Source organism: Lolium rigidum, chromosome 5 (assembly GCF_022539505.1).
Source record: "Lolium rigidum isolate FL_2022 chromosome 5, APGP_CSIRO_Lrig_0.1, whole genome shotgun sequence".
Classification (NCBI taxonomy): Eukaryota; Viridiplantae; Streptophyta; class Magnoliopsida; order Poales; family Poaceae; genus Lolium; species Lolium rigidum.
Window position 1 is genome coordinate 72,538,953 of NC_061512.1, and position 25,745 is coordinate 72,564,697.

General features: G+C 43.1%; 2 protein-coding genes across 5 annotated transcripts; both read left to right on the forward strand.

Moving 5' to 3' along the window:
• Positions 1-10,280: 10,280 nt before the first annotated feature.
• Positions 10,281-12,032, forward strand: LOC124656107 (E3 ubiquitin-protein ligase WAV3-like). Its single transcript, XM_047194911.1, has one exon. It carries the CDS (start codon positions 10,281-10,283, stop codon positions 12,030-12,032), a length of 1,752 nt encoding a protein of 583 aa, XP_047050867.1.
• An 8,180-nt stretch (positions 12,033-20,212) lies between these two features.
• On the forward strand, positions 20,213-25,645 carry LOC124658145 (L10-interacting MYB domain-containing protein-like). 4 transcript variants are annotated; one of them, XR_006989030.1, is made up of 6 exons: positions 20,213-20,445; positions 20,546-20,685; positions 23,428-23,747; positions 23,820-23,892; positions 23,977-24,512; positions 25,336-25,645. XR_006989030.1 is itself a non-coding variant. In XM_047196566.1 (6 exons), the coding sequence occupies exons 3-5, from the start codon at positions 23,430-23,432 to the stop codon at positions 24,509-24,511; spliced, it is 912 nt and encodes a 303-aa protein (XP_047052522.1). In that variant the 5' UTR covers positions 20,213-20,445; positions 20,546-20,685; positions 23,428-23,429; the 3' UTR covers position 24,512; positions 25,336-25,645. The 4 variants fall into 4 exon arrangements, 2 of the variants coding, with proteins under 2 accessions (XP_047052522.1, XP_047052523.1); XM_047196566.1 differs by having other exon boundaries at positions 23,991-24,512; XM_047196567.1 differs by having other exon boundaries at positions 23,991-24,512; positions 25,340-25,645.
• The last annotated feature ends 100 nt before the right edge of the window (positions 25,646-25,745 follow it).

Genomic DNA, 25,745 nt, shown 5'->3' on the forward strand with positions numbered 1-25,745 from the left:
AAAAGTCCACCTTCGGGTTAGCATCCGCACCCTTTCCAGTATTAAGTTGCAAACAACAGACAATTGCATTAAGTATTGTGCATAATGTAAACAATACAAATATCCTTAGACAAAGCATTGATGTTTTATCCCTAGTGGCAACAACACATCCACAACCTTAGAACTTTCTGTCACTGTCCCAGATTCAATGGAGGCATGAACCCACTATCTAGCATAAATACCCCCTCTTGGAGTTACAAGTATCAACTTGGCCAGAGCCTCTACTAGCAACGGAGAGCATGCAAGATCATAAATAACACATATATGATAGATCAATAATCAACTTGACATAGTATTCCATATTCATCGGATCCCAACAAACACAACATGTAGCATTACAAATAGATGATCTTGATCATGATAGGCAGCTCACAAGATCTAAACATGATGGCATAATAGGAGAAGGCAACCATCTAGCTACTGCTATGGACCCATAGTCCAAGGATGAACTACTCACGCATCAATCCGGAGGTGGGCATGGTGATGTAGAGCCCTCCGGTGATGATTCTCCTCTCCGGCAGGGTGCCGGAGGAGTTCTTCTGAACCCCCCGAGATGGGGTTGATGGTGGCGGCGTCTCTGGAACTGTTCTGTAATTTGGCTCTCGGTACTAGGGTTTTCCGAGACGAAGGAATAAATAGGCGAAGGGGCAGCGTCGGGGGATCCGGGGGCTCCCTCCCCACATGTCGGCGCGGGAGGCCCCACTGCCACGCCGCCCTATGGTGTGGGCCCCCTGCTGGCCTTCCTCGACTCTTCTTCGGACTTCTGGAACACTCCGTGGAAAATAGGGCCGTGGGCTTTTGTTTCGTCCAATTCCGAGAATATTTGTAAACCAACTTTTCGGAATTAAAAACAGCGAGAAAACAGAACCGGCACTGTGGCATCTTGTTAATAGGTTAGTCCCAGAAAATGCATAAAAACATTATAAAGTGTGAATAAAACATGTAGGTATTGTCATAAAACTAGCATGGAACATAAGAAATTATAGATACGTTGGAGACGTATCAGCGTCCATGGCGTCATGGTGGCACAGGACAGTCACGGTGGTGCCAAACCGCGACCAGGCCAGTGCCAGCCCAAACGCCACCACCAGCAAGACCGGCGAGTAGCACCCGCACGTCCAGGGGTGCTCGCTCGACGAGGATCGACGCAGACCCGTAAACCCTCGCAGTAGGGCTTGCGCATGACTAGGGGAGGTCGAGTTTTCCAGATCAACGCGGATAGATCGAAGCGCCATCGTGCTCCGCTTCGAACGCGACCAATGGCGTGGTCTAGGACCGCCGGAGATGGCCGGAGCGAGCCGGCGACAGCACAGGCGATTGGGGAATCCCGGGAGCAGAGGGCGATTAGGGTTAGGGTTCGAGGAGAGTGAGAGAGACGAGTGAGACCGGTGGGCCGACCGTGCTGGGCTGGTCCGGTTCAACCCGTGGGTTGACCTAGCAGGTGGGCCTGGGGGTATTTTTGTCCTTTCACTTACCAATTTTAACCCTTCCACTTTAAAAATTGCAATTAAATCCAGAATAACTTCAAGAATTCAAGAAAAATTGGAATAATACATTAAAAATATTTCTCAACCAGAATAAAATAAGAAAAGAAATAAACAACACAAATTTAATTTCTAGAAATTTTGAAATGAATTCCAAATTGGAATTTAAGATTTAAAATTTTCCTTTGATATAAAATTAAGGAAAATTCCAAATGGTTTTAAATATTTGTTAATCAAATATTTTCAAAAGGAAAATTCTATTATTCCAAATCTTTTCTTTTGAATTAAATATTTTCAAAAGGAAAAATTCTATTATTCCAAATCTTTTCTTTTGAATTAAATATTTTCAAAAGAAAAATTCTATTATTCCAAATGTTTTCATTTTGAAGGAAAACCCTCATCAAAATAATATTAAAGAGTTTTAAATTATTGTTCAAGGAATTAATATTCCAATAAAGATTTAATCACCTAAATCTTAAGAAAATACTCCGAGGAAAGGGATTCAACCAAAAATAAATCCACCATGCATCCATCATTTGAATTTTTATAACATTGTCCTTATCGGACAATGATGCTTCTTTTCAGAACCCGAGGTCCAGGTTCCATCCAAACCTTCGAACTGCACTATCTCGCAGTCTCCGGGCAAGTTCACTCTTCCTCATGTCATATTGATTATTTTCTATCAATTTACTCGCAAAGCAATATACTTATCACTCCTGCATTGAAAATAAAATGTTACTTTTCCAATTATGAATATGACTATGTGATGGGCAATGGAACCATGGTATATGTTGATGGTGGAAGTTCCATTGCAAGGGTTCTACTCATCTAGGACTAATCACCAATGTCGTCTAGTGATTCTAGCGCCGTACATATCGCGTTAACCATGAGATTTATAATGGCTCCGGGGAAGTCAACTGTATCTTTTTCCTTCTGCATATCAACGGACTTGATAGGGCCAGGCTGGGTCTTGCGAGAACACTGCAATGGTTGGGAAATCCTTTAAATCCCCATCCTTGAGGATGAGTGCACTCTAACGTCTATGATGGATTGTCCATAGTACATCGTGGGTAAAGCCGTATGATCGGGAGAAGTCTACCGGGGATGTGCGGATGGACAAAAGGGTGGGTACGCAGGGTTGCGGAGAAAGCAATGATTGGCTTGATTCTTATACTGGGCCTCACACCAAGGACTTGTGGACGAGAAAGTACCCCCGGTTGGCAACAAGGATAAGTTCTCGTATGGGAAAAGTAACGTACCTCTGCAGAGTGTATTGAATTGTGGCTTGTCACTCCCTGTTTCGAGAAGGGAATTACAAACGCGGCAGGGAAGGAACTCCGTGAAGTTCTGGTCAACCTGTGAAGACTGACGGACATAGTTTTCAGAATAAAATAAACCTTTTGAAGAAATGTTTGCAAAACATGCATTGAAATGAGATTTTCTGATCAATGGTCATACCTAGTGCATCAAACACCTTTTCTCTTTTGAACTTGCTGAGTACCTCTGTACTCACTTACTTTCGACATCCTTGCTAGACTGTGATAATGAAGAGGGGGCCTGCAACGGAGCACCAGAAGGGAACTATGAGTTGTTCTACGAGGACCCATAACTTTCAGGAGGAGTTAAACGTGTGGACTATGGGATAGTCTACGGAGCATATGACACAAATGCGGAGGAGTAGAGTCTTACCTTAGACATCTCGGAGCCGAGCAACGTAGTGACTTACTTAAATAAGAACCATGTTTGTAATAATATGTGGAGTGTTATGATCTGCAATGTTTCTGTTGTACCACTCTGAGGGATGTGATATTTGTGAAGAAGCCCCTTCATGAATGTCATATCAACGACTTGTATACTACAACATGCAGTGGTATGCTGGGTCACCGCATTTGTGTAATATTCATGTAATGGTTTTTTGTGAGTATTATGCCAACGACTTGTGTACTAAGATAAATTAAAATGGCCACCCATCCTGCAAGAGGCTTGTCAATCTTGAATAACAGGCATGATATCAGTTGTGGTGATCGGACATAAAAAAGGAAACAAGAAAGAACTGAAAGTAAAAACAAGCCGAAACTGGTTGTGTTTCAGAGTTTCGCTTGGGAAGTAGCTGCCATCCCAGCTACTCCCGAAATACTAGCTAACTCCGAAACCAACAGTAGTAGTGCAGATAAAATTAAACTTAGAATAAGTCTACTACTCAGCTACAACTCGAAAAGGTCCAGAAAATAGGGAAAGGATAGGAATGCCTTTAGCTCCTTTTGTTCATCTGAATTGCTCCTTCACCAACGACTCTCGAAGGCATTTCTTCATAATTTGCACTTTTTCCTGAGGATCACATCATCACATGGATTTTGTGAGATTCACCAGGATTGTCTAGGAGATACGTCAGTGTTGCCCTTCCTTCAAAGCTCGAGTTCCAGGAGGATATCCAGTCGAAGGAGGGGCATCTCACCCCATAGGGAGGCAGAGTGGAGCTTTCAAATTGGCCATCAGCAGGTCCATGAATTGAGCGTTTTTTCCATTTTCTAGATCCTTGAAAGGTTTCTTCCAATCCCGAAGGAGGAAGTAAACCAGGTGGCACACCTGTTTCAAATTAATCCAAGTAACCTTGTTAAACACAAGATTATTTCTAATCAACCATAAGCCCTAGAGGACAGCAGAGGAAATTACATTAAAATGCATGAATTTTTTTTGTTACAAAGCCATTTAGTAGCAATGGATTCAAAATTGGACACATGCACATCAAAAACCTCTTCAACCACAATACATTCAAACATGAGATGCTGCACAATTTCAAATTCAGTGCATATTTCACGTTCCATAGGTTTTTGAATTCCTCTTGCTCTAAGGTTATCTCTAGTCATAATCTTGTTCTGGGAGAAAAACTAGAGGAAAACTTGAACTCTATGTGGAATCTTGAGTTTCCAAACAACAGGAAGATAAACAGGGGTAATCCCTCTAAAATTGATCATAGCATATAAGGAACTAGATGAATAAACTCCAGAGGAATTGTATTGTCAGATAAGTTGATCCTCTTCATTGGAGAAGGAAATGGATCTAGCCACCTCCATGAATTCATGCCACTGAATCATCATATCTTCGGTGATAGTCCTTCTAAAATTTCCCCTAATCTCATGGCCACCCCAAATTTCAAAAATGGTTTTATTTTGTTGGTTAGAAACAAAATACAAGTCCCAATATTGGGTAGCTAAAGGAGAATTCCCAAACCAAATGTCCTCCCAAAACTTTATGGATTTTCCATTACCAACTTGCCATTTATATCCAAATTTTACTGCTTTTGATGCCCACATAACTCCCTTCCAGAAGGTGGAAGGTTGGAGATCATGGCACGACAATATATTTGGTTTTTTTTGTGTTGTAGTAGTTAGCATCTAAGACTTTTCTCTAGAGTGCTCCCTCACTCTGGATGTATCTTTTGATCCAAGAACCAATTAAACAGATGTTTAAATCTTGTAAGTTGGGAATTCCCAAACCTCCAAAATCCTTTTTCATGCAGAGGGAAGACCAATAAGCTAGGTCAATCTTATGATTGCCCTTCTCATCATTCCACATGAAGTTAGCCATATGTGTATCTATTAAATGCAAAGCCCATTTTGGAAGTTTGAAAAAGGAAAACACATAAATAGGAATACTAGCTAAGCAAGCTTGTATAAGAATTCTTTTGGCAGCAGAGGATAAGAGTTTCCCTCTCCACCCAGTGACTCTTTTGAGAATATTTGCAGGTCCTCTCTCCTAAGTCTATCATAGTGCAGAGGGATTCCCAAATACTTAACAGGGAATTTACCCATGACACATTAGAATATGTCAATTAAAGATTGGGTTTCTACAACATCCATATTAATGAGGATAAGCTCACTTTTATGAAAATTTATCCTCATCCCAGAAATATATTCAAAACAAGTGAGGATCCACCTCAAATTCAGAGAAACTCTAGGATCATTTTTTAGGAATAGTAAAGTATCATCAGCATACTACAAGCTGACAGCACCCCCTGAAAGGAAATTAGGGCAGAGCCCACTAATTAAATTTCCTTCGGTCCCTTTTACTAACATTATTCTAGAGAGAACATCAAAAATGCAGTTGAACAAGAGAGGGGCGATGGGTTCCCCTCGCCTCAGTCCTTTTTCTGTTAAACAGAAATCAGCCTCGATATCATTTACTTTTACCCCTACAGATCCCCCTGGGGTGATTTTTTTAAGAAAAAGAAGAAAAATAGGATTGAAGCCTCTAAGCTCCAACAATTCATAGCGAAAATCTAGATTAACTTTGTCGTAAGCTTTTTCATAATCAAGCTTCAACACTAACCCCTTATCTCCTTTTCTATGTACCTCATGAATAACCTCATGTGCAGCGACAACACTTTCTAAAATAAACCTCCCTCTAATAAAGGCAGATTGATAGTAGGAAATGAGAGTATTTATTATCTTAGCTAATCTATTTGTTAAAACCTTTGTAAAAATCTTAAAAGAACAATTCAATAAACTAATGGGTCTGAATTTCTTCATAAATCTAGCCTCATTCACTTTTGGAATAAGAGTTATCATGGAAAAATTTAATCTATATAAATCTAGATCATCACTAAACCAAGCCTTGACCATAGCTATCAAGTCATCTTTAATGATGTCCCAGAATTTCTGGTAAAACATAAAGGACAAGCCATCTGGACTAGGTGCTCTATCAGCATAAGATCCAAACACAGCTTCTCTAACTTCTTCTTCAGTAAAGGCACTTCCTAACATTATATTTTCTTCCACGGATACTTTCTCATCATCTGAGAAGAAATTTTCTTGGAGTCTAATATCTGGTCTATTTTCAAATTTAAGCAAGTCCTTATAATAATCTGTAGCTACTTTAAGCATCTCGTCTTCGGGTTCATCTAAAACGTGAATTAGCTTTTTCCTCCTTCTTTGATTAGCAACAACATGAAAATAAGCAGTATTCTTATCTCCTTCTAGAATATTCCTATCTCTAGATCTCTGTCTAGCTTTAGTTTTCTCAAGAATCCAAAAATTATTTAATTATCTAAAGATAAATTCCCATCTCTCTCTCTACTGTGGAAAGTACACATGTTTCAGATTTAATATCAAGAGCATCATATTCTAACATCAGCTCTTTTTCTGTTTTCTAGCTGCGGCCTCAAAATTACTGCTCCAACCTTTTGAAGTCTTCAAAACATTCTAAGTTTTGCTTGCCAAACATCAACTATGTTATTACTATTAACCTCTAGAGCCCAGACTTTTATAACCAGCTCTGTGGGATAACTAGCCACCACTTTTCAAATTTAAAACCTCCCTTCTTAGGAATTCTAGTTTCATCATAATCCCAAAAAAGGGGAGTATGATCACTACCTGATCTAGATAAAGCTCTAGCACTAGCTAAATGGAATTTTGCATCAAAGGAGGTAGTACAAAAAATCCAATGTAGTTTACACAAGACAGGATTTTCTTGATTGTTCCCCAAGTATAATTTCTACAAGAGACACCTATTTCTATTAGAGCCCACATCTCTATCCATGCATTGAATTTGTCTGCCCATCTAAAATCTACATTGCCATTATTTTTATCTTCAGTAAATCTTACTAAATTAAACTCTCCACCAATAAGTGCAGGTCCCTCCCAGTTAAGAAAAAGCTCATGGAGTTTAGAGATAAACTTTTGCTATTTCTCCTCATAGGAAGAACCATAAACAGTAGTAATTCTAAATATCAAATTATGTCTCCTATTTTTAACTACAGCACTAATAGAAAAGGTTTTGATCTCCCATGATAAAACCTCCAGGAGATCAACATTAAACCCTACTAGAATACCTCCAGCAGTGCCATCATTCGCTGTTTAACGATCCACGTTGATAGGTACACAAGTGTTTTTATGGTAATTGATTGCAAACCAGGAAAGCTTGAAGATTTTGCTTGATTACAGCAGTCTGAGATAACTCCCCTTTGAGCAGAATTAAAATGTCGTCGGGGTACTGTAGAATTGGGAAAAAGCTATCAACATCAAGCGGGTGTAAAAGAGAGCCCTGTTCGAAAGCCAAGCAGCACAGATCGACGTTGAAGAACATCCGCTATGCTATCAAACAAGTATGGAGATCGAACACCTCGTTTGAAGCGAAGACTTTCTCCAAGTTGCCCGTTCATCAGAACAAGTATGGAGCCCTGTCAAAAGCCTTCTGAAAATCTAATTTCAGAAAATAAACATGGGCTTCTTTCTTTTCTCTGCACATTACACCAATTCTCACGCCAGCACAAAATTTTCAGCTATTGCCCGTGCCCTAATGAAACCTGATTGCATGCTACAAATGGGATCTGTGTCTGCAGTCTGACAGCAAGGACTTTTGTCAACAACTTCGGCAAGCTATGAACCAGAGAGATGGGCCTGAAGTGCTTGATTTCCAAAGGAGTATCTGTCTCGGGGATTAATGCGATATAAGAGCATCTCCAGTCGCGTTTCCCAAACCGTCTCCCGTTTGGGGAACGTGTTTTCTTCATGCCGCGTTTGGGGGACGTCGCTTCCCAATCGCGTTCCCTAAACAAAATTTTGGAAATTTTAAACTTGAGCGAGATTCGATTAAATTCATTTAAACTTGGCATATATTACATAGATTCGAACGAGATTCGACTAAATTTAAACTAACCCTAATCTAGAAGTACTTGCGGTGGCGGGATGCGTCGTAGTACTGGTGGAAGTTGTACATGTCGTCGGTGAAGACCTCCTGCTTGACGCGCTCGTCGGGCTCGTCAACGGGCTCGTCCTTCACCAGGCCGCTTGGTCCTGCCTCGTCGTCGTCGGTGAGGTCCACGAGCGGCTTGCCGGTGTCGCGGATGGATATGGCGATTTCCGTGTCGAGGTTGCCCCTCCAGGTGTCCTTGTCGTTCAGCGACGCCAAGTACGCCGCTCGCAGCCCTGGGCAGTCCTCGGGGTCATCGCTGCTGGCGATGAGCCGCTGCTGCCGCTCGTACTCTGCCAGCAGCGCCGTCTTCGACGCTTCCTCGTCGTCTCGCTCCTCCTTCACCTCTGGCTTCGGGATGAGGAGGGCGCCGCCGCGCCTCTCTTGTTGACGCCAGCTGCCGCTGCTGCTGCCGCCGCGCGTCGGATTGACGGGCGTCGCTGGCTCCTCCTTCACCACGCGATTGGGGATGGTGTAGGGCGCGGAGCGGTACGACGAGGATGGCATCGATCAGGCCGGTCCTGAGGAGGAAGAGTTGGAGGACGACGTCCTCCTCGGCTGCCATTGCGCTGTGGGAGACAGTCGCGGTGAGGACGGCGCCTCCAACCTTGGAGCGCCGTTGTGGATGTCGTGGATGATGTTCTGCAGGGTGCGCCCCAGAACGCCCCAGAACAGGGCGCGCCCTTCCCTGTTCCGGCTGTTCGGCCCGCCGACGAGGCCGGTGGTGTTGTGCATCTCCATGTCGTACTTCGCCTGGAAGTAGGTGCCCCACCAGGCGTCGTTGTTTTTGGCCGCCCAGGTCGGATCGGCCCGGTCCTCGGCGTCGAGTTCAGCCCACCAGGCCCTGATGGCATCCTTCCAGCGCACCGTGCCCGGCGTCGGCGGTGGCGGAACGCCTATGCCGTTTACAGCCATCTTCCAGCCGCCGCTGCTTGGCAGGCGCATGTCCGGCGGGACGGGATATCCCGCGTGGTACAGCGCCCACGCCTCCTTCACGGTGAGGCTGCCGCGGCCGAAGCCGTTCGCCGCGGCGATCTTGCGGTAGGACGACGACATTGCTTGGAACGGCGAGGAGAAGATCTGGGGGTGGCGAGGAGAAGATTTAGGAGCGGCGAGAGATTGGGATGACCGCAGGGCCTCTTAATGTACAGCGGCGGCAGCGGGTGGTTGCACGCAATAACGCCGGCGCGGATGGCCACGCGGCCATGCACGCCTGCGTCGCCTGGGAAAACTGGGACGCCATTAACATCGCTTGACTAAAGGTAGGCGACGGAGTTTTAGGCTTTCGAACCGCTGACGCATCGGTCCCGCCACGCCTCGCCTCGCTTTTCGTTGTGTCCAGCGTGCCCGGAGCGTCCCCTGTGGGGCGGGGACGGGCTCGAGGCGCCGGACACCGTATCAAGTCGCGCTGGACCAAAATGGGTTTGGGGGACGCAGTTGGGAACGTTTTTTTTGTCCAGCGCGCCCTAAATTGGGAACGTGACTGGAGATGGTCTAAGCTGAATTGAGGCCATCTAAATAACGCGATGGTTGTGGAAATCTGAAAGAAAGGCAAGCAGATCATCCTTGGTTAAGTTGAGGTCTTCCTTGGTTAAGTTGACGCCATCCGGTCCTCGGCTTGTTCTAAACTCTGCATGTTTGGTTGCTGATTGGAGCGAATCGAGCGATCGAGCTAGCTAGCTAGGTAGCCATGAAGAGTACGTCTTCCACATCCGTCCGATGCAGGCAATTTTGCCATAGAAATGTCGCGATGGAATAGCTCGGCCAGGCTGCGTGCCTATTTTTCGCGGCTCACATTCGCGTGCGAACCGACATACCCAAAGATTACAGTTAAATTTGCTTGCCCTCCAAGCTAAGAACGTTAATCACTATCCAAATATACAAGCATATAATTAGGGATTGCAACTAATTAGCCCCATAGAATCAGGGATTCTGCTTGCTGTTAAGGGTTTCCCTGCCTTTAAATCTCACGGACTGTTTAGATTGATATACTCCGCCGTACAAGTTTCATCCAAGGAGATCGGAACTTCGGAAGTGCAGCAAATTCTCCAGAGCCTGTTTCATAGTATGAAGTTGAAGATCTCTTGCGCCGTCTGTCATGGCGACATGGGCCGCGGCCACGCCACCTTCACGGCCGAGTGCTCCCACACCTTCCACCTCCGCTGCGTCAACCACCGGACCGCCTGCCCTCTCTGCCACACGTCCTGGCGCGACGTGCCGGGCGTCACGCCCACGCACGCGCTGCTCTTCGACGACGACGAACCGCTGGAGATGCCGCCGCCCCACGGCAACAACCAGGCGACGACGGCGGCTGGCGGCGGGGTGATGGTCCTCAAGACGCACTGCCAGTACCCGGCCGTCGCGAAAGACGCCACCCGCGACGGCTTCGCGGTGCTCGTGCACGCCAAGGCTCCCGCTTTGGCTGTCGAGGCCGCCAAGGCCCCGCGCGCGCCGCTCGACCTCGTCATGGTGCTCGACGTCAGCGGCAGCATGATGGGCCCCAAGATTAACCTGCTGAAGCAGGCCATGGGCTTCGTCATCGACAAGCTGGGCCCCGACGACCGCCTCAGCCTCGTCTCCTTCTCCACCACCGCCCGCCGCCTCACCCGGCTCGCGCGCATGTCCGACGCCGGGAGGGCCTCGTCCGAGCGCGCCGTCGAGTCCCTCGTCGCCAACGGCGGGACCAACATCAAGGAGGGGCTCCGCGAAGCCGCCAAAGTGATCACCGGCCGCCGGTGCAAGAACGCCGTCTCTGCCATCATCCTCCTCTCCGACGGCCAAGACAACTGCACCCTGCGTTACAGTGCGGCAGGGGCCACCGACTACAACGCGCTCCTGCCGTCATCCTTGGTGCGCTCCGGCGCCGGCCACTCGACGCCGGTCCACGCGTTCGGCTTCGGCAAGGACCACGACTCGGCGGCTATGCACACCATCGCGGAGGCTACCGGCGGAACCTTCTCCTTCATCGAGAACGAGGCCGTCATCCAGGACTCGTTCGCGCAGTGCATCGGCGGCCTCCTCTCGGTCGCCGCGCAGGAGGCGCGCGTCTCCGTCGAGTGCGTCTGCCCGGGCGTCCGCGTCCGCTCCGTCAAGTCCGGACGCTACAAGAACCACGTCGACGCCGAGGGCCGCGCCGTCACTGTTGACGTCGGCGAGCTGTACGCCGACGAGGAGAGACGCTTCCTGCTGCTCGTGGATGTGCCAAGAGTCGCCCAAGACGTCGACGTCACGACGCTGCTGAAGGTGAGCTGCGCCTACCGAGACGCCGCCACAGGGCAGTCGGTGGACGTAGCTGGCGAGGACGCGGTCGTGAAGAGGCCGTTGGAGGCGGCGGAGGTGGAGCCGTCGATGGAGGTGGAGCGGGAACGTCTGCGCGTGGAGGCGGCGGAGGACATCGCGGCCGCGCGCGCCGCGGCGGAACGCGGGGAGCACGCCGAGGCGTCGCAGATACTCCGTCACCGGGGCATGGCACTGGGCGCGACCGGCGACGCCATCTGCGCCGGGCTCGCGATGGAGCTGGACGAGCTGAGCGAGCGCGTGGGGCACCCGACGAGGTACCACACGTCAGGCGGCCGCGCGTCCCTGCTGTCCGGCATGAGCTCGCATTGGCAGCAGCGCACGACCACCTCTGGGAACTATGGCAAGGGTCTGGGGGGTGGAGGGTACTCGACTCCGGCAATGCGTAAAATGTTAGGCATGTCGGTGAAGGCTCGTCAGAAGCAGCAGCAGCAACAGTTTTCTACGTCGACGACGCCGCCGCCCCCGTCTCTCGCCATGAACTTGATGAGGAAATGCCACCGCTTTCTACGTCTCAAGTGAAGAGAGAGAGGTGGACGTCCAACTGCTAGGAAAATCTTCGCGCTTGCGTTATGATCGCCATCCTTTAGATACAAAACCCTGCTTAATTTCTTTTCACATTCATCATCACACAATTTGGATTCTTAGCATATAATAAGGTCTAGTTCGATTTTGATGTTCTACATTCATCGTCAGTCTTGTACTTTCAGGATACTTGCCTTCATCCTCCAGGTTTTTCTAGTTGTCAATTTGCAAGAATAATAAGAATTTCAAGTTTTAATAATGGGAGTGACTACTCAACAGATGCCTGTTTTGCAATTCAAGAACAGACAGATTTTCAAAACGAATAGAAACTTGACAGCTGTAAGACTCAAATACAATCAGTAACAATGAGAAAACTGTCTGTTTTTAGTCTGTTCCAACAGTCACATTTTCGCATCCTCAGTTCCAGGCCGATTCTTACATTTTCCCTCCGCCCACAAAAACTCAGTTTCGGACGTTGAGTTTTGAGTCCTCGTTTCAGTTTGGGATGGTTTCCCCTGAGTCTTCAGTTGTACAGGCCACAAAATTTACAACTAAAAAAGCCTACTACATATGACGCTAGAGGGAAAAAAGCCCAGCAAACGATCATCGTCTCCAGCAAGAAAACTATCCGCACATCATTCACCACACCGAGCAACTCCACATGCTTTCCCCACTGCTCCTGCCATGGCGGTTGAGATCGAAGGACTCCAGCAAAAGTAGGGCGAGAATTCAGATCTTATATGGACGAATCAGACAAAAGTAAGGGCAAGCAAGTTGTTTAGTATGACATACCTGAAACTGAAGAAACAATTGATCCCCAGGTATGCCCCACACTTGTTTTTATCTGCAGCATACAAAGGAGATTTAGTTCATACAATGAACTCATACAAAACTGACTGGCTCAACCGCATCATTTGATGATTCTTAAATGATTCCAAACAAATTACCTTTTGAATCCTTACAATGCACAAAAAATACTTCAGTGCTGAAATTAGTCCCAAGCAGCCGGAAAAAATCAGCTAAGAAAACATGGGCGTGTTTCCACCTGAATTTTTTCACATGTCTGAATTTTTCGTGTGGTTGCTAAACCCATTGACAGTCTGGAAACTTGTATATGAGGAGAAAAGAAATTCAAGAAAACCAGAGCAACTTCTACAAAACCATATCTGATGATTAAAAACTCACAATCATATTGTTTTACAAATTCACCACAGCAACAAATTTTTATTTAGACACATGCTGAATCAAAGAAACTTAAAATGCAGCCACTATGGGAGCACTCAACACACATTAAAAAACTGGCCAAACAAACGTCTAGTGTTCAACTTACCGAAACCAAGAACTGGGAAATGAAGACCTATAAATGGAGGTAAGACATGCGCCAGCTAGTGAAAAAAAAAACTTCTTTCTTGAGAAAAATAATTTACAATTAATGCTTTTTATTTGATTCCAGCAACAGATTCTCCAGCTAAGAAGACAACAGAAAGGGCGAAGAAAAAACAACAAGCATATGTACAAGAACAGGGGATGGAGAATCAAAAACCATGCGGCGAAGTAGCATCTACGTCAAATGTAGTGAACTGAGTAGACAAAGTTGTAAACAGAAAAAAATTGTATTCATTCTAGCATATTTTATTTCGTTTAGGCAAATGATTGCAAAACAGAAAGTGGTGCGAAAAAGGTTACAATTTGAACCATGGAGGAAAATGGTGTGCTTCATTGATGCAGTATGCAAATTAGAGAGATTGATGGAGTGACGAAAGAGAGACTTGAATGAGGTTAGAAGAATAAGTCAGGTCATGTGTGGGTTGTGTACCAAAAATCATGCTCCGTAGGTCCACCAGCTGGATAATCTGGGCATAGGTGTTGAGTCTCGCAATGGCACGTATCCAATTTTCAATGGATCAGTAAGCAGGATCCTTACTCTAAAACTAATTCAAAGATGAATCCATTCGAAACTACTGAATCCTAAATAAAAACTCGAGGAACTCAGATTTGAGATAACTATGAGAACACATCCACGCGGGTGTGCCACTACTAAAATTAATTCAAACATCGATACGTTCAAGACTGATGAGTGCCATATTAGTACTCGAGGAGCTCATTCTTCAGGTAACTAGAAGAACACAGACATGTGCCTACTAAAAACATCCATTGGACAGTACAAAACTAAACATACTGATGTCTGAAGCTACATCGACTAGAACAAGTACTACCACGACTTGGACTTCTAGTAACACAAAGGGACCGTAAACATAGATTGATGGAGTGACAAAATTACTAAGAGAGACATTTTTGAAATGTCAAATAATGATGACAGAAGAACAACCTAAAAAACATGGAGAACTGAAATATAAATAATAAAATAACCAGTAACCTCCATCATGTGAAACGGTATGAGCATGTCGAACCCTAACTTGGGTTCATTTTCTGGTGCAAACTTTCTGAGCCAGGTCTTAAATGCAATCATACCATCAGCACAAGTGTAGTATCTTGCTTCCGTATTTCCTAATAATTACTTTAAATACTCAATCTTAGGGACTGAGACAATGAAGTACTCGACCTCAAAAATAGGACTAAAAACTGAAATACTGAAGTAATGAAAACTATATTGAAAAAATGAAGGTCTTCAAGACTGAGGACACAGAGAAGACTGAGCATAAAGAAAAAAAAAGGCAAAATGAAGTATGACTAAAGATAAATACTGATAAAAGCCAACTTTTAACTGAGAGACAAAAGAATGACGCTGCACAAACTTTCAGACAGGGAAATCCAGTTAACTGAGGGACTGACACAATGAAGTACTGAAGCTCAAAAATAGGACTAAAAACTGAATAACTTAAAGAAAAAAACTAAGGGACCAAGAAACGTAGGGAATAGAAAAAGTGAGACTGAAGAAAAAAGAATTGAAAAAACCAGCTAAGTATCTTGCTTCTGTATTTCCTAATAATTACTTTAAATACTCAATCTTAGGGACTGAGACAATGAAGTACTCGACCTCAAAAATAGGACTAAAAACTGAAATACTGAAGTAATGAAAACTATATTGAAAAAATGAAGGTCTTCAAGACTGAGGACACAGAGAAGACTGAGCATAAAGAAAAAAAAAAGGCAAAATGAAGTATGACTAAAGATAAATACTGATAAAAGCCAACTTTTAACTGAGAGACAAAAGAATGACGCTGCACAAACTTTCAGACAGGGAAATCCAGTTAACTGAGGGACTGACACAATGAAGTACTGAAGCTCAAAAATAGGACTAAAAACTGAATAACTTAAAGAAAAAAACTAAGGGACCAAGAAACGTAGGGAATAGAAAAAGTGAGACTGAAGAAAAAAGAATTGAAAAAATCAGCTAAGAAAACATGGGCGTGTTTCCACCTGAATTTTTTCACATGTCTGAATTTTTCGTGTGGTTGCTAAACCCATTGACAGTCTGGAAACTTGTATATGAGGAGAAAAGAAATTCAAGAAAACCAGAGCAACTTCTACAAAACCATATCTGATGATTAAAAACTCACAATCATATTGTTTTACAAATTCACCACAGCAACAAATTTTTATTTAGACACATGCTGAATCAAAGAAACTTAAAATGCAGCCACTATGGGAGCACTCAACACACATTAAAAAACTGGCCAAACAAACGTCTAGTGTTCAACTTACCGAAACCAAGAACTGGGAAATGAAGACCTATAAATGGAGGTAAGACATGCGCCAGCTAGTGAAAAAAAAAACTTCTTTCTTGAGAAAAATAATTTACAATTAATGCTTTTTATTTGATTCCAGCAACAGATTCTCCAGCTAAGAAGACAACAGAAAGGGCGAAGAAAAAACAACAAGCATATGTACAAGAACAGGGGATGGAGAATCAAAAACCATGCGGCGAAGTAGCATCTACGTCAAATGTAGTGAACTGAGTAGACAAAGTTGTAAACAGAAAAAAATTGTATTCATTCTAGCATATTTTATTTCGTTTAGGCAAATGATTGCAAAACAGAAAGTGGTGCGAAAAAGGTTACAATTTGAACCATGGAGGAAAATGGTGTGCTTCATTGATGCAGTATGCAAATTAGAGAGATTGATGGAGTGACGAAAGAGAGACTTGAATGAGGTTAGAAGAATAAGTCAGGTCATGTGTGGGTTGTGTACCAAAAATCATGCTCCGTAGGTCCACCAGCTGGATAATCTGGGCATAGGTGTTGAGTCTCGCAATGGCACGTATCCAATTTTCAATGGATCAGTAAGCAGGATCCTTACTCTAAAACTAATTCAAAGATGAATCCATTCGAAACTACTGAATCCTAAATAAAAACTCGAGGAACTCAGATTTGAGATAACTATGAGAACACATCCACGCGGGTGTGCCACTACTAAAATTAATTCAAACATCGATACGTTCAAGACTGATGAGTGCCATATTAGTACTCGAGGAGCTCATTCTTCAGGTAACTAGAAGAACACAGACATGTGCCTACTAAAAACATCCATTGGACAGTACAAAACTAAACATACTGATGTCTGAAGCTACATCGACTAGAACAAGTACTACCACGACTTGGACTTCTAGTAACACAAAGGGACCGTAAACATAGATTGATGGAGTGACAAAATTACTAAGAGAGACATTTTTGAAATGTCAAATAATGATGACAGAAGAACAACCTAAAAAACATGGAGAACTGAAATATAAATAATGAAATAACCAGTAACCTCCATCATGTGAAACGGTATGAGCATGTCGAACCCTAACTTGGGTTCATTTTCTGGTGCAAACTTTCTGAGCCAGGTCTTAAATGCAATCATACCATCAGCACAAGTGTAGTATCTTGCTTCCGTATTTCCTAATAATTACTTTAAATACTCAATCTTAGGGACTGAGACAATGAAGTACTCGACCTCAAAAATAGGACTAAAAACTGAAATACTGAAGTAATGAAAACTATATTGAAAAAATGAAGGTCTTCAAGACTGAGGACACAGAGAAGACTGAGCATAAAGAAAAAAAAAGGCAAAATGAAGTATGACTAAAGATAAATACTGATAAAAGCCAACTTTTAACTGAGAGACAAAAGAATGACGCTGCACAAACTTTCAGACAGGGAAATCCAGTTAACTGAGGGACTGACACAATGAAGTACTGAAGCTCAAAAATAGGACTAAAAACTGAATAACTTAAAGAAAAAAACTAAGGGACCAAGAAACGTAGGGAATAGAAAAAGTGAGACTGAAGAAAAAAGAATTGAAAAAACTAAAGTATTCATTGAAACTGATTGACTGATACTAAACTAAACCAAGGAAGAACTAAATAGCAAGGACTGAAGAAATATAAATGATGGCCTAAAATTTCGAAAAGAAGAAACTGAAAAAATAGTGACAAATATTGAAGAAAGAAGAAATACTTGTTTTGAAAATGAGGAATAAAGGAATGATAAACATGAAAATGGATAATAGTTTAGAAAACATACTGAGATACACAGGAATAAGTGAAATAAGAGGAATGAACTAACTTAGAGAAGACTGAGAGAAGAAAAATAAGAGGAATGAAGACATAGGACAAATAATACTGATACTTAGGACTGACAAAATCAATAATAGACACTGAAGAACCGAGGTACTGATAATAATAAGACACAATGAAGGTAAGGAAACAATGCTAAATGAAGAAATATAGAGAAATAGAAGATGAATGAAGAAAGAGAATTTGTGGGACTGACACTAACGAAAGAGAGATTGATAGGTTGACGAAAGAGACACTATTGCGACTCCACACCAAACCCTCTCAAATTGTCTCACCGTCACTCTCTTTTTGCCCCCATTAAAAAACTATACCCTTAAATTATCCACGATAGGCTGATGTCACGGATTAGGAAACGTGGGTAATCATGTTCCAGGAGATAGGCGTCAATGGAAGTTAACTGAATGTCGTAAATCTGTAGGAAACAGAGGACCCGGCTGGAGACCGCAACAATGATCGATCTGATCCTCTATTCTTCAACAGAGAACTCGACCAGTGGCCTGTCTAGCTGCACATGTTTCAGCAAAAGACAGAAACAGTATGCACTGCTTAAATTGGCGAACTGCACATAATAGTGATTGTAAAATTTAGTGAGCTCTGAATATTTTACACCATCACCCCGTTTAAGATCCTCATGTAGTGTTCCCAAAGTTTGCAAGCAGTTATCAAAATATCTGAAGTCCTATGCGTGCAAAACTAATGTGTGGCCCTCATAGTCTGATATAGGTTGAAGAGATTGAAAAAGGAAAGAGTGCAGATGACAAATAACAATGCGTAAAAAATCGAATAGTTCGCAACAATTTAGGGAAGCACCATGCTGAATTTAATGAGAAGTTGCTAAGCTTTCTAGTTCCAAACCAACAAGTAAACAATCATCTATGTCCTCCCCTCCTCTCCGAACTACTAGTACCACTGATAGACAGAACTGAAGGACACACTGACACCAAGAGACAATTTGTGTTGCTCTAAAACACTTCAATCTGCAACGCAAAACAACGCCTCTAAAAGAGTTCATGTCGACGAGTTTATGTCTCCGCAGATTAAGAGACATGGTGTAAGTGCATCAAGAGACTATTGCAAACAACGAAATCTGCAACAACAAAAAAAAAAACAGCAAACACATGCCTTGTGATGAAGCCAACCCATCATCTCCACCACTGCATCAGCACATATACCTCAAAAGCCAAAAAATAAAGACATGACAGAGGACAAAAGGGAGACAAAAGATACCAATCTCGCCGGCGGTGCACATGTCTTTCGTGCTCGCGAAACTCCAACCTCTTTCCCATTGGACGGAGAAGGACGTGGGAAGCAGAGGTGGATTCGGTGTCACCATCCGACGATGGCCGAGCAGGACGCAGCATCACCACGGCAACTACCCCATCCGCCACCGTCCGAGTAGGACGCGGCGGCCCCACAGCAACCTTCCCCTCTGAAGCCAGCAAAGGAGGATGTGATGTCAGCGCGGATTTCTCTGCCATGCCTCTGCCTCTGTCGGACACAGGACAAAGAAGCAGGAAGAGACAGCGGAAGAGACAGGTCAAGAGCTTTAGACAGATAATGAAAAGAAAGAACCAGAAAAGAAACTACGCACTTAACTCACGAGGACCCCACGGGGACAGAGCAGCTCCAAGATCGGTGATCAAATCCTACGGTGTAAAAAGTGGCTGTTTGCCAATTGCAAAACAGCTAGCTGTTTATTAGGAAAACTGTTAATAAATTAAAGTAGCAGAGTTTTGCACTTCTATTAGAACTAGGAAAATTATCTGTGCGTTGCGACGGTAAATACATTATTTAAAATGTGTTGCTACTTGCTACGGAGCAACACGACATGGTTTGTGTCGTCACATAATCCACAAGAACACATCGTATGCAATCTACGATTTTGTTACCACAAATATAATTACTTCTACTACATGGCAATCACCGCAAGATCCTCAAGTTTCTTTGAGGAACAATTAGGGTTCATACATACCTTTTATTCCTAAAAAGCAATTACATGATTCATGATTGTGAATATAGGCATGCTTTTGTTTCCTATTTTTTCTAGTTTAAATTAAGTTTTGATAAAAAAAATAAACTTTTCTTGTGGTATATATATTTTACAAGTTTTAGAGTGATTGGCATTTTTAATAACCGTTCAACCACCCCGATCTAACGGTAGAAAAAAGACGGAACCAAACTAACGGAACCATAAAAGTGGGACCGGAACCTCTAATACATTTTACGAACATCATACAAAACGAGCATCCTTTGGAGCGGCCGAAACATCTGATGAGAATTCACGAATCTTAAAGCAACAAACAGTTGACATTTACGCACATATCTCAAGCAAATTAATCATATCTCTCACAGTTGAGAAACATCTTTCTCGTCCTTCACCATTCATCGTGTCTCTCCCTCTCAGATCATCCTCTCTCTTAGGCCTCGTTTGGTTACAACGATTCCCTGGGGTTTCCCCGTCCTTTCCGGCCTCGTTTGGTTACAACGATTCCCTGGGGTTTCCCCGTCCTTTCCCTGGCCCAGAAAACCCCGGGCCGAATTGGCCCGGGTCAACTTACCGCGCCGTTTGGCAGCCCACGAGGAGAGGAAGCCCGGCCCTTCCGCGTCTTTTCCCTGGGCGTCCATTCCGCGAGTCGAGAGTCGTGGATCTCATTCCTCGTCTGGCTCTCGTGACAGGGAGGCGGCGCTCCTTCCTCCGGCGACGCTCCTTCCTTCGACGGCGACCGGACGAGATCTCGAACCGGACGAGATCCTCTACCTCTCTCGCATCTCCCCTCTCCCCTCTCCAAGATCTTCTCCGGCGGCAACTGGAGAGAGCTCAGATCGGGTTGTTTTCCTCATCCAAGATCTGATCGCCTTCCTCGTCGCCGGCTCAATCTCCTGCTGAAGGTTTGCCCTCTCCTACTTCTCCTCCTACCACTTGTTTTTCTCCCCAGATCCGACGACGAAGGGCCGGCGTGCTAATTACTAACTCCTCCCGATCTTGCAGTTGTTGTGGGGAAGCAAGGACGGCACGGAGGGAGCAAGGACGGGACGGCGGGCGGCGACAAGTACAGAGGTGATTTCATCTTAGTGCTGGCTGCTGCTCCATCTATTCGGCCAACGGCTCAACGTGGTTCAGTACTGCAGGTATAAATCATTCATTCTTTTCCTATTCTACGCACCTCACGCCACCACACTTCACAGAACTCAAAAGAGCAAGCTAGTATTTCGTCTCAAACAGTTCAGCTCTACCTATTATTATCTGCTTTGCAAAGTATTTAGTACTTGTCCATATCTATATCTAAACGTACCACGTTGCAACAGAGTACATGATCCACTTTATTTTGACATGATCCACTATGTCCTTTCAACAGTATACAAACTTGCACCATTCCTGTAAATTTAGTTTTTTATCCCTGGGAAAAAAGGTTGTAGATTGGTAGCATTCTCTAATTTAACAGGTGCCTGCTAATGGTGTCGCTCCTGGTGTAGATTGTGTGTATCTGTAAATAATATGCAGCATTTCCTTTTTTTTTGACAACATGTTGTCTCCTTCCATTTTCTACTGATACTGTGAAGGTGAACTGATGTTAAGCTTAGCCAATGACTAATATTGGATGTCATGAATATACAGTTTCTGTCCCTTATTGTTGGTTTCAGTTTAATACTTGGTTCATCTAGTGATATTTGTACTTATTTATTTTCGTGTCCTTCTCGAAAGGGTAGTTGTTTCCATGCCTGCAATGGCCACCATGGGCAGGCACTCCTCAACCCAGCTGCTGCAAGCTGTGCAAGGCAGTACTACTAGTGTTATTGCCTTTTAGTTTAGATTTTTTCTGCAGTGGTTACAGTTATGATCCTTTCTTAGATCAAAATTATTGCTGCAGTAGTTGTATTATTAATTATGCATTTATACCTGGAAATACTCCTACATTGTCTAGTTCTTCAAAGGTTGGATAGTTGTAGCTCTCTCTCTCTAGGCTTGCCAGTTTCTTTACATGGGGAAAGACCAACTTGCTGTTGCTACAGTGCTAGTTTGACTGCTTTGCACTGGAATTAATGTGGCTCTTTTGCCATGTAGCTTGGTATAATTAATATTATTTTTGGCGAAAACCGTGATTTATGCAACTAGCATTTACATATGGAATTTGCACTGATCTGGTAACAGTTAAGGAATGTACATTCTAACCTTTTTAGCCAGATACCAAAGTTTCTTTTATGAATTTGATGTCTGAAAAAAATATGGTAGTTTTTAATGCTTTATTACATGCTTTTATACCAGCCACTGGTTTAGAATTAACTTGATAACCACATTGCATGATTTATTACATGCTTTATTAACACAGTGTGTAATGCTTTATTACATGCTTTTATACATTGCAGTCGACTTGCTAGTGATGGATTCTAGAATGGATAGAATTAGGAAGTTCATGTTGCAAGAAGAGGAAGATGACGATGAACTCTTCTTAGTTTTGCTTCCTGCTCTATACTCTTCTCTCTATGAGGAAAAGCGTCCAGTCCACACATCTTCTTTATCCGGTGCTCAGCTGGTTAAGGAAATATTAGAAGGACATGAGAGTTGGTCTAAGGTTGAATTCCGGATGGAGCCTGAAATTTTCAGAGCTGTCTCGGATTATCTTAAGAGAGAGCGTCTATTGGAAGGCACAACAAGAGTAGATGTTGATGAGCAGTTGGGAATGTTCATGTATATGATCTCCCACAATGCTACCAATCAAGATTTGCAAAAAAAGTTTCAACATAGTGCTGAAACAGTCCATAGGAAGCTGAATGAAATTATCAACTTGATTCCACTTTTAGTCCAGAGATTTGTGAAGGTTCCAACTTCTCTCCAGCCTCACCCAAAGATAATGTCCAACCCACGGTTCTGGCCTTACTTTCAGGTTAACCACTATACATATATCTACTTCATCAATCTTTTCAGACTTGTCCACAACTATTTTCTAAAATACCACGTTTTCTGTTTTTTAATATGCAGAATTGCATTGGGGCAATCGATGGAACACATATCCCCATAACTATTGCTGAAGAAATAGCCGCACCATATAGGAATAGAAAAGGAACCCTTTCTCAAAACATGATGGTCGCCTGTGACTTTGATCTGAACTTCACATTCATTTCATGCGGGTGGGAAGGGTCTGCATCAGATGCGGGAGTTCTTCGTTCTGCTATCAGCAAGGGGTTTGAGGTGCCTGCTGGAAAGTTCTATCTTGTAGATGGTGGTTATGGAAACACATCCTCTTTTCTTGCCCCGTATCCAGGAGTCCGGTACCATCTCGGCGAATTTAGGAGGCGTCGGCGTAATGAAACTGGTTATGCTAACAAAGAAGAACTCTTCAACCACCGACATGCACTTCTTCGAAACTATATTGAAAGGGCCATCGGAGTTTTGAAGAAGCGCTTTCCTCTTTTGAAAGTGGGCAATCATTATCCTATCGAATCTCAAATTAGGATCCATGCTGCATGTATTGTATTTCATAACATCATTAGATGTCAGAATGGAGATGAGGACTGGTTGGATCACCAACCACCACTTATTCCACCAGAAACATATGTTGACGTTCCGGAGGGAGATGATGCCCACCACCAAGATGCCCACCACCAACATCAAGCGGACTTAAATAATGGAAATAATCTTAGAGATCAGATTGCGCTTCAGATGTGGGCTGATTATAACAATTAGTTGGACATGATCATTTGGCTGTATTCAGATGTGTAATTTATTTTCTATTGTCGAACCTTTGGCTGTATTCTCTTGTTGAACCTCTGGATGTTAGTTGTGTGTTATTTGTTTGTGTTATACAAGACCATATTGTTATTAGTTGTGTGTTATTTGACTATGTTGTATCATTTGCTGGTTTAATATTGTAGCTATGGTAAAAGAAACATCAAGAGCATCTTGGTCCCATTCCTATGAGAGAGGTTTAGCCGAGCTACTAGTAGAGCACAATGTTCCAGTCTACAGAGGTCAGAATGGTTGGGTAGCAGAAGGGTGGAAGAGCATCGTATCAAAATTCAATCTCAAGTTTCCATCTGCTCAGTTCACAAAGCAGCAGATCCAGGAGAAAGAAAAGGACATGAAAGCAAATTACAAAGCAGTTCGAGATGCTCGAAAACAGAGTGGTACAGGCTGGGATGATTCGCTGAATATGATAATTGCCGAGCCAATAATCTGGGAAAAACTGAAGAAGGTAAAAATTATTGCATTCCAATGCAGCTTTTGTTTTATGCAACATATTGATGCTGACCATGCTTTTTCATAGGACTATCCAAGGGTGAAGAGGTATGAAGGAAAGCCATTTTTGTTGTTCCCTATACTGGCTTCACTCTATGAAGGTATAGTTTCTTGTGCCACTCTATAAAATATAATTACTTTCTAGTTTATCGTGTGTTTATCTAGTTTATCTTGTGCTTACCTAGTTTGCATGGAGCAGGTAGTATTGCTACAGGAGATCTGAACTTTCTATCAATTCCTAGTGTGGACCTTACAAGTGATGTTGTTTCGCCCACCGACTCGTCTACAAATCAACATGGAATGGTAAATCCCTTCTCTACCACTCATGATGCTGGTCAGTCGTCTAATATGCATGGTCAAGAGGCTGAACCGACAACAAGTGCTAGCTCTGGACAGAAAGTAGATGAGCCTGTGAAGAAGAAAAGGAAACAGAGTCAGATAGCTCAAGTACTTGAAGACTACGTGGACTTTAAAAAGCAACAAAGTCAGACATTTGTCGAAGAAATGAAGGAACCGAAGCAAAAAGACCAGTTCACCATTGCAAGTTGTGTGGCAGCACTAGAAACAATAGAGGAAGAGGAACTTTCAATTGCAGAGAAGTCAAAGGCGCTGCGGCTTTTCAAATGCCAGCTCAATCGAGAGATTTTTCTCAATACAAAGGACCCAATCCTTCGGACTTTTTGGTTGAAAGAAGAAATCTCGGCGATGGAGAAAGCATAAGGTGCGAATTCTAAAACTTGTTTGTGCTGCACATTAAGATCATATTAGCTGTTGTTTTGATCTGATCTTACATGATGTTGCTTGGAGCTGATATGCAGCTCTAGTAATACTTGCTAGGTGTGTTTTATGCTTTGACTGAAATCATGTGTCTTTTATACTTATTTACTCCTTGTTGGTTGGCAGAGCTTAACATTGGCAGCGGCACTATATTGGCACACTGTGCACTCTTTATTTACTTACAACTATATTTCATTGTAGTACTGTACTATATTGGCACCTTTACCCGGTAAACATTGGCTGCTAGTTCATAGCCTCTGTATCATTGCTAGTATGGTTGCTATTCAGTCCTCTGTTGGTTTTCACTTTGCTTCCCATGCGACTTCGTGGAGTTAAACTTGCAAAATAGATTCAGGACATGCATTGTTACCTTTTCCAGTTTACATACATGACTACTTGTAGATTAGATTTTTGTATCGTTGGTGCTTACTTGTAGATTAGATTTTTGTTCACATGCTTACTGTATGCCTACACTTATATGTAACTGTAGTTTAACAACTCTTCATGACCAGTTGTGTTGTCACATGGATATGTTCGTACATTTCTCTGTCGACAAAGAATATATAGATGTATATCACTTCAGACTATATTTGTTTCTGAATGTTCAGACGATTAGTGACATGCCAAATATGCCTGGCTCTCTCATGCCCACCAGGAACTAAATGAATTGTAAAACTGTAGTTTGTCCATATATAGCTTCATATTTAGCTTGAGGATTATTTTAGCAGAGGCTTCTATTGACTATTTGTTTTCAATATATTTTGAAGACAGGGATGATCCACCAGAGGAGGAGTAGAAGAAAGCCATGCAGAAAAGCTCATGGACATGTCCCCAGCGAACTGTTTTCTTCGATTTCATGTTAAAAACTTCTATGCAACTCAAGTTTGATTGATGCTATCTGGCTTGGTGCAATTTAGATAATTGACATGTATTAATTATTGTTGCAAGATGTTTCTTTTTGTAAGATTTGTTGCAAGACTTTCTACCTTTTTAATTAATTCTGCCTGGAGATGTAAAGATTGGTTGAATATGTTGTGTATTTCGAATTATAAGTATTTCTTGATATTTCTGTATTAATTTGTATGCCTGAATTTCAAATTTCATGTGAAAAAACGTACTCTTTTGGCCTTATTTTCGAATTTCGAATGTTCCAGTCCATTCCCGTCCGTTCCCTGCC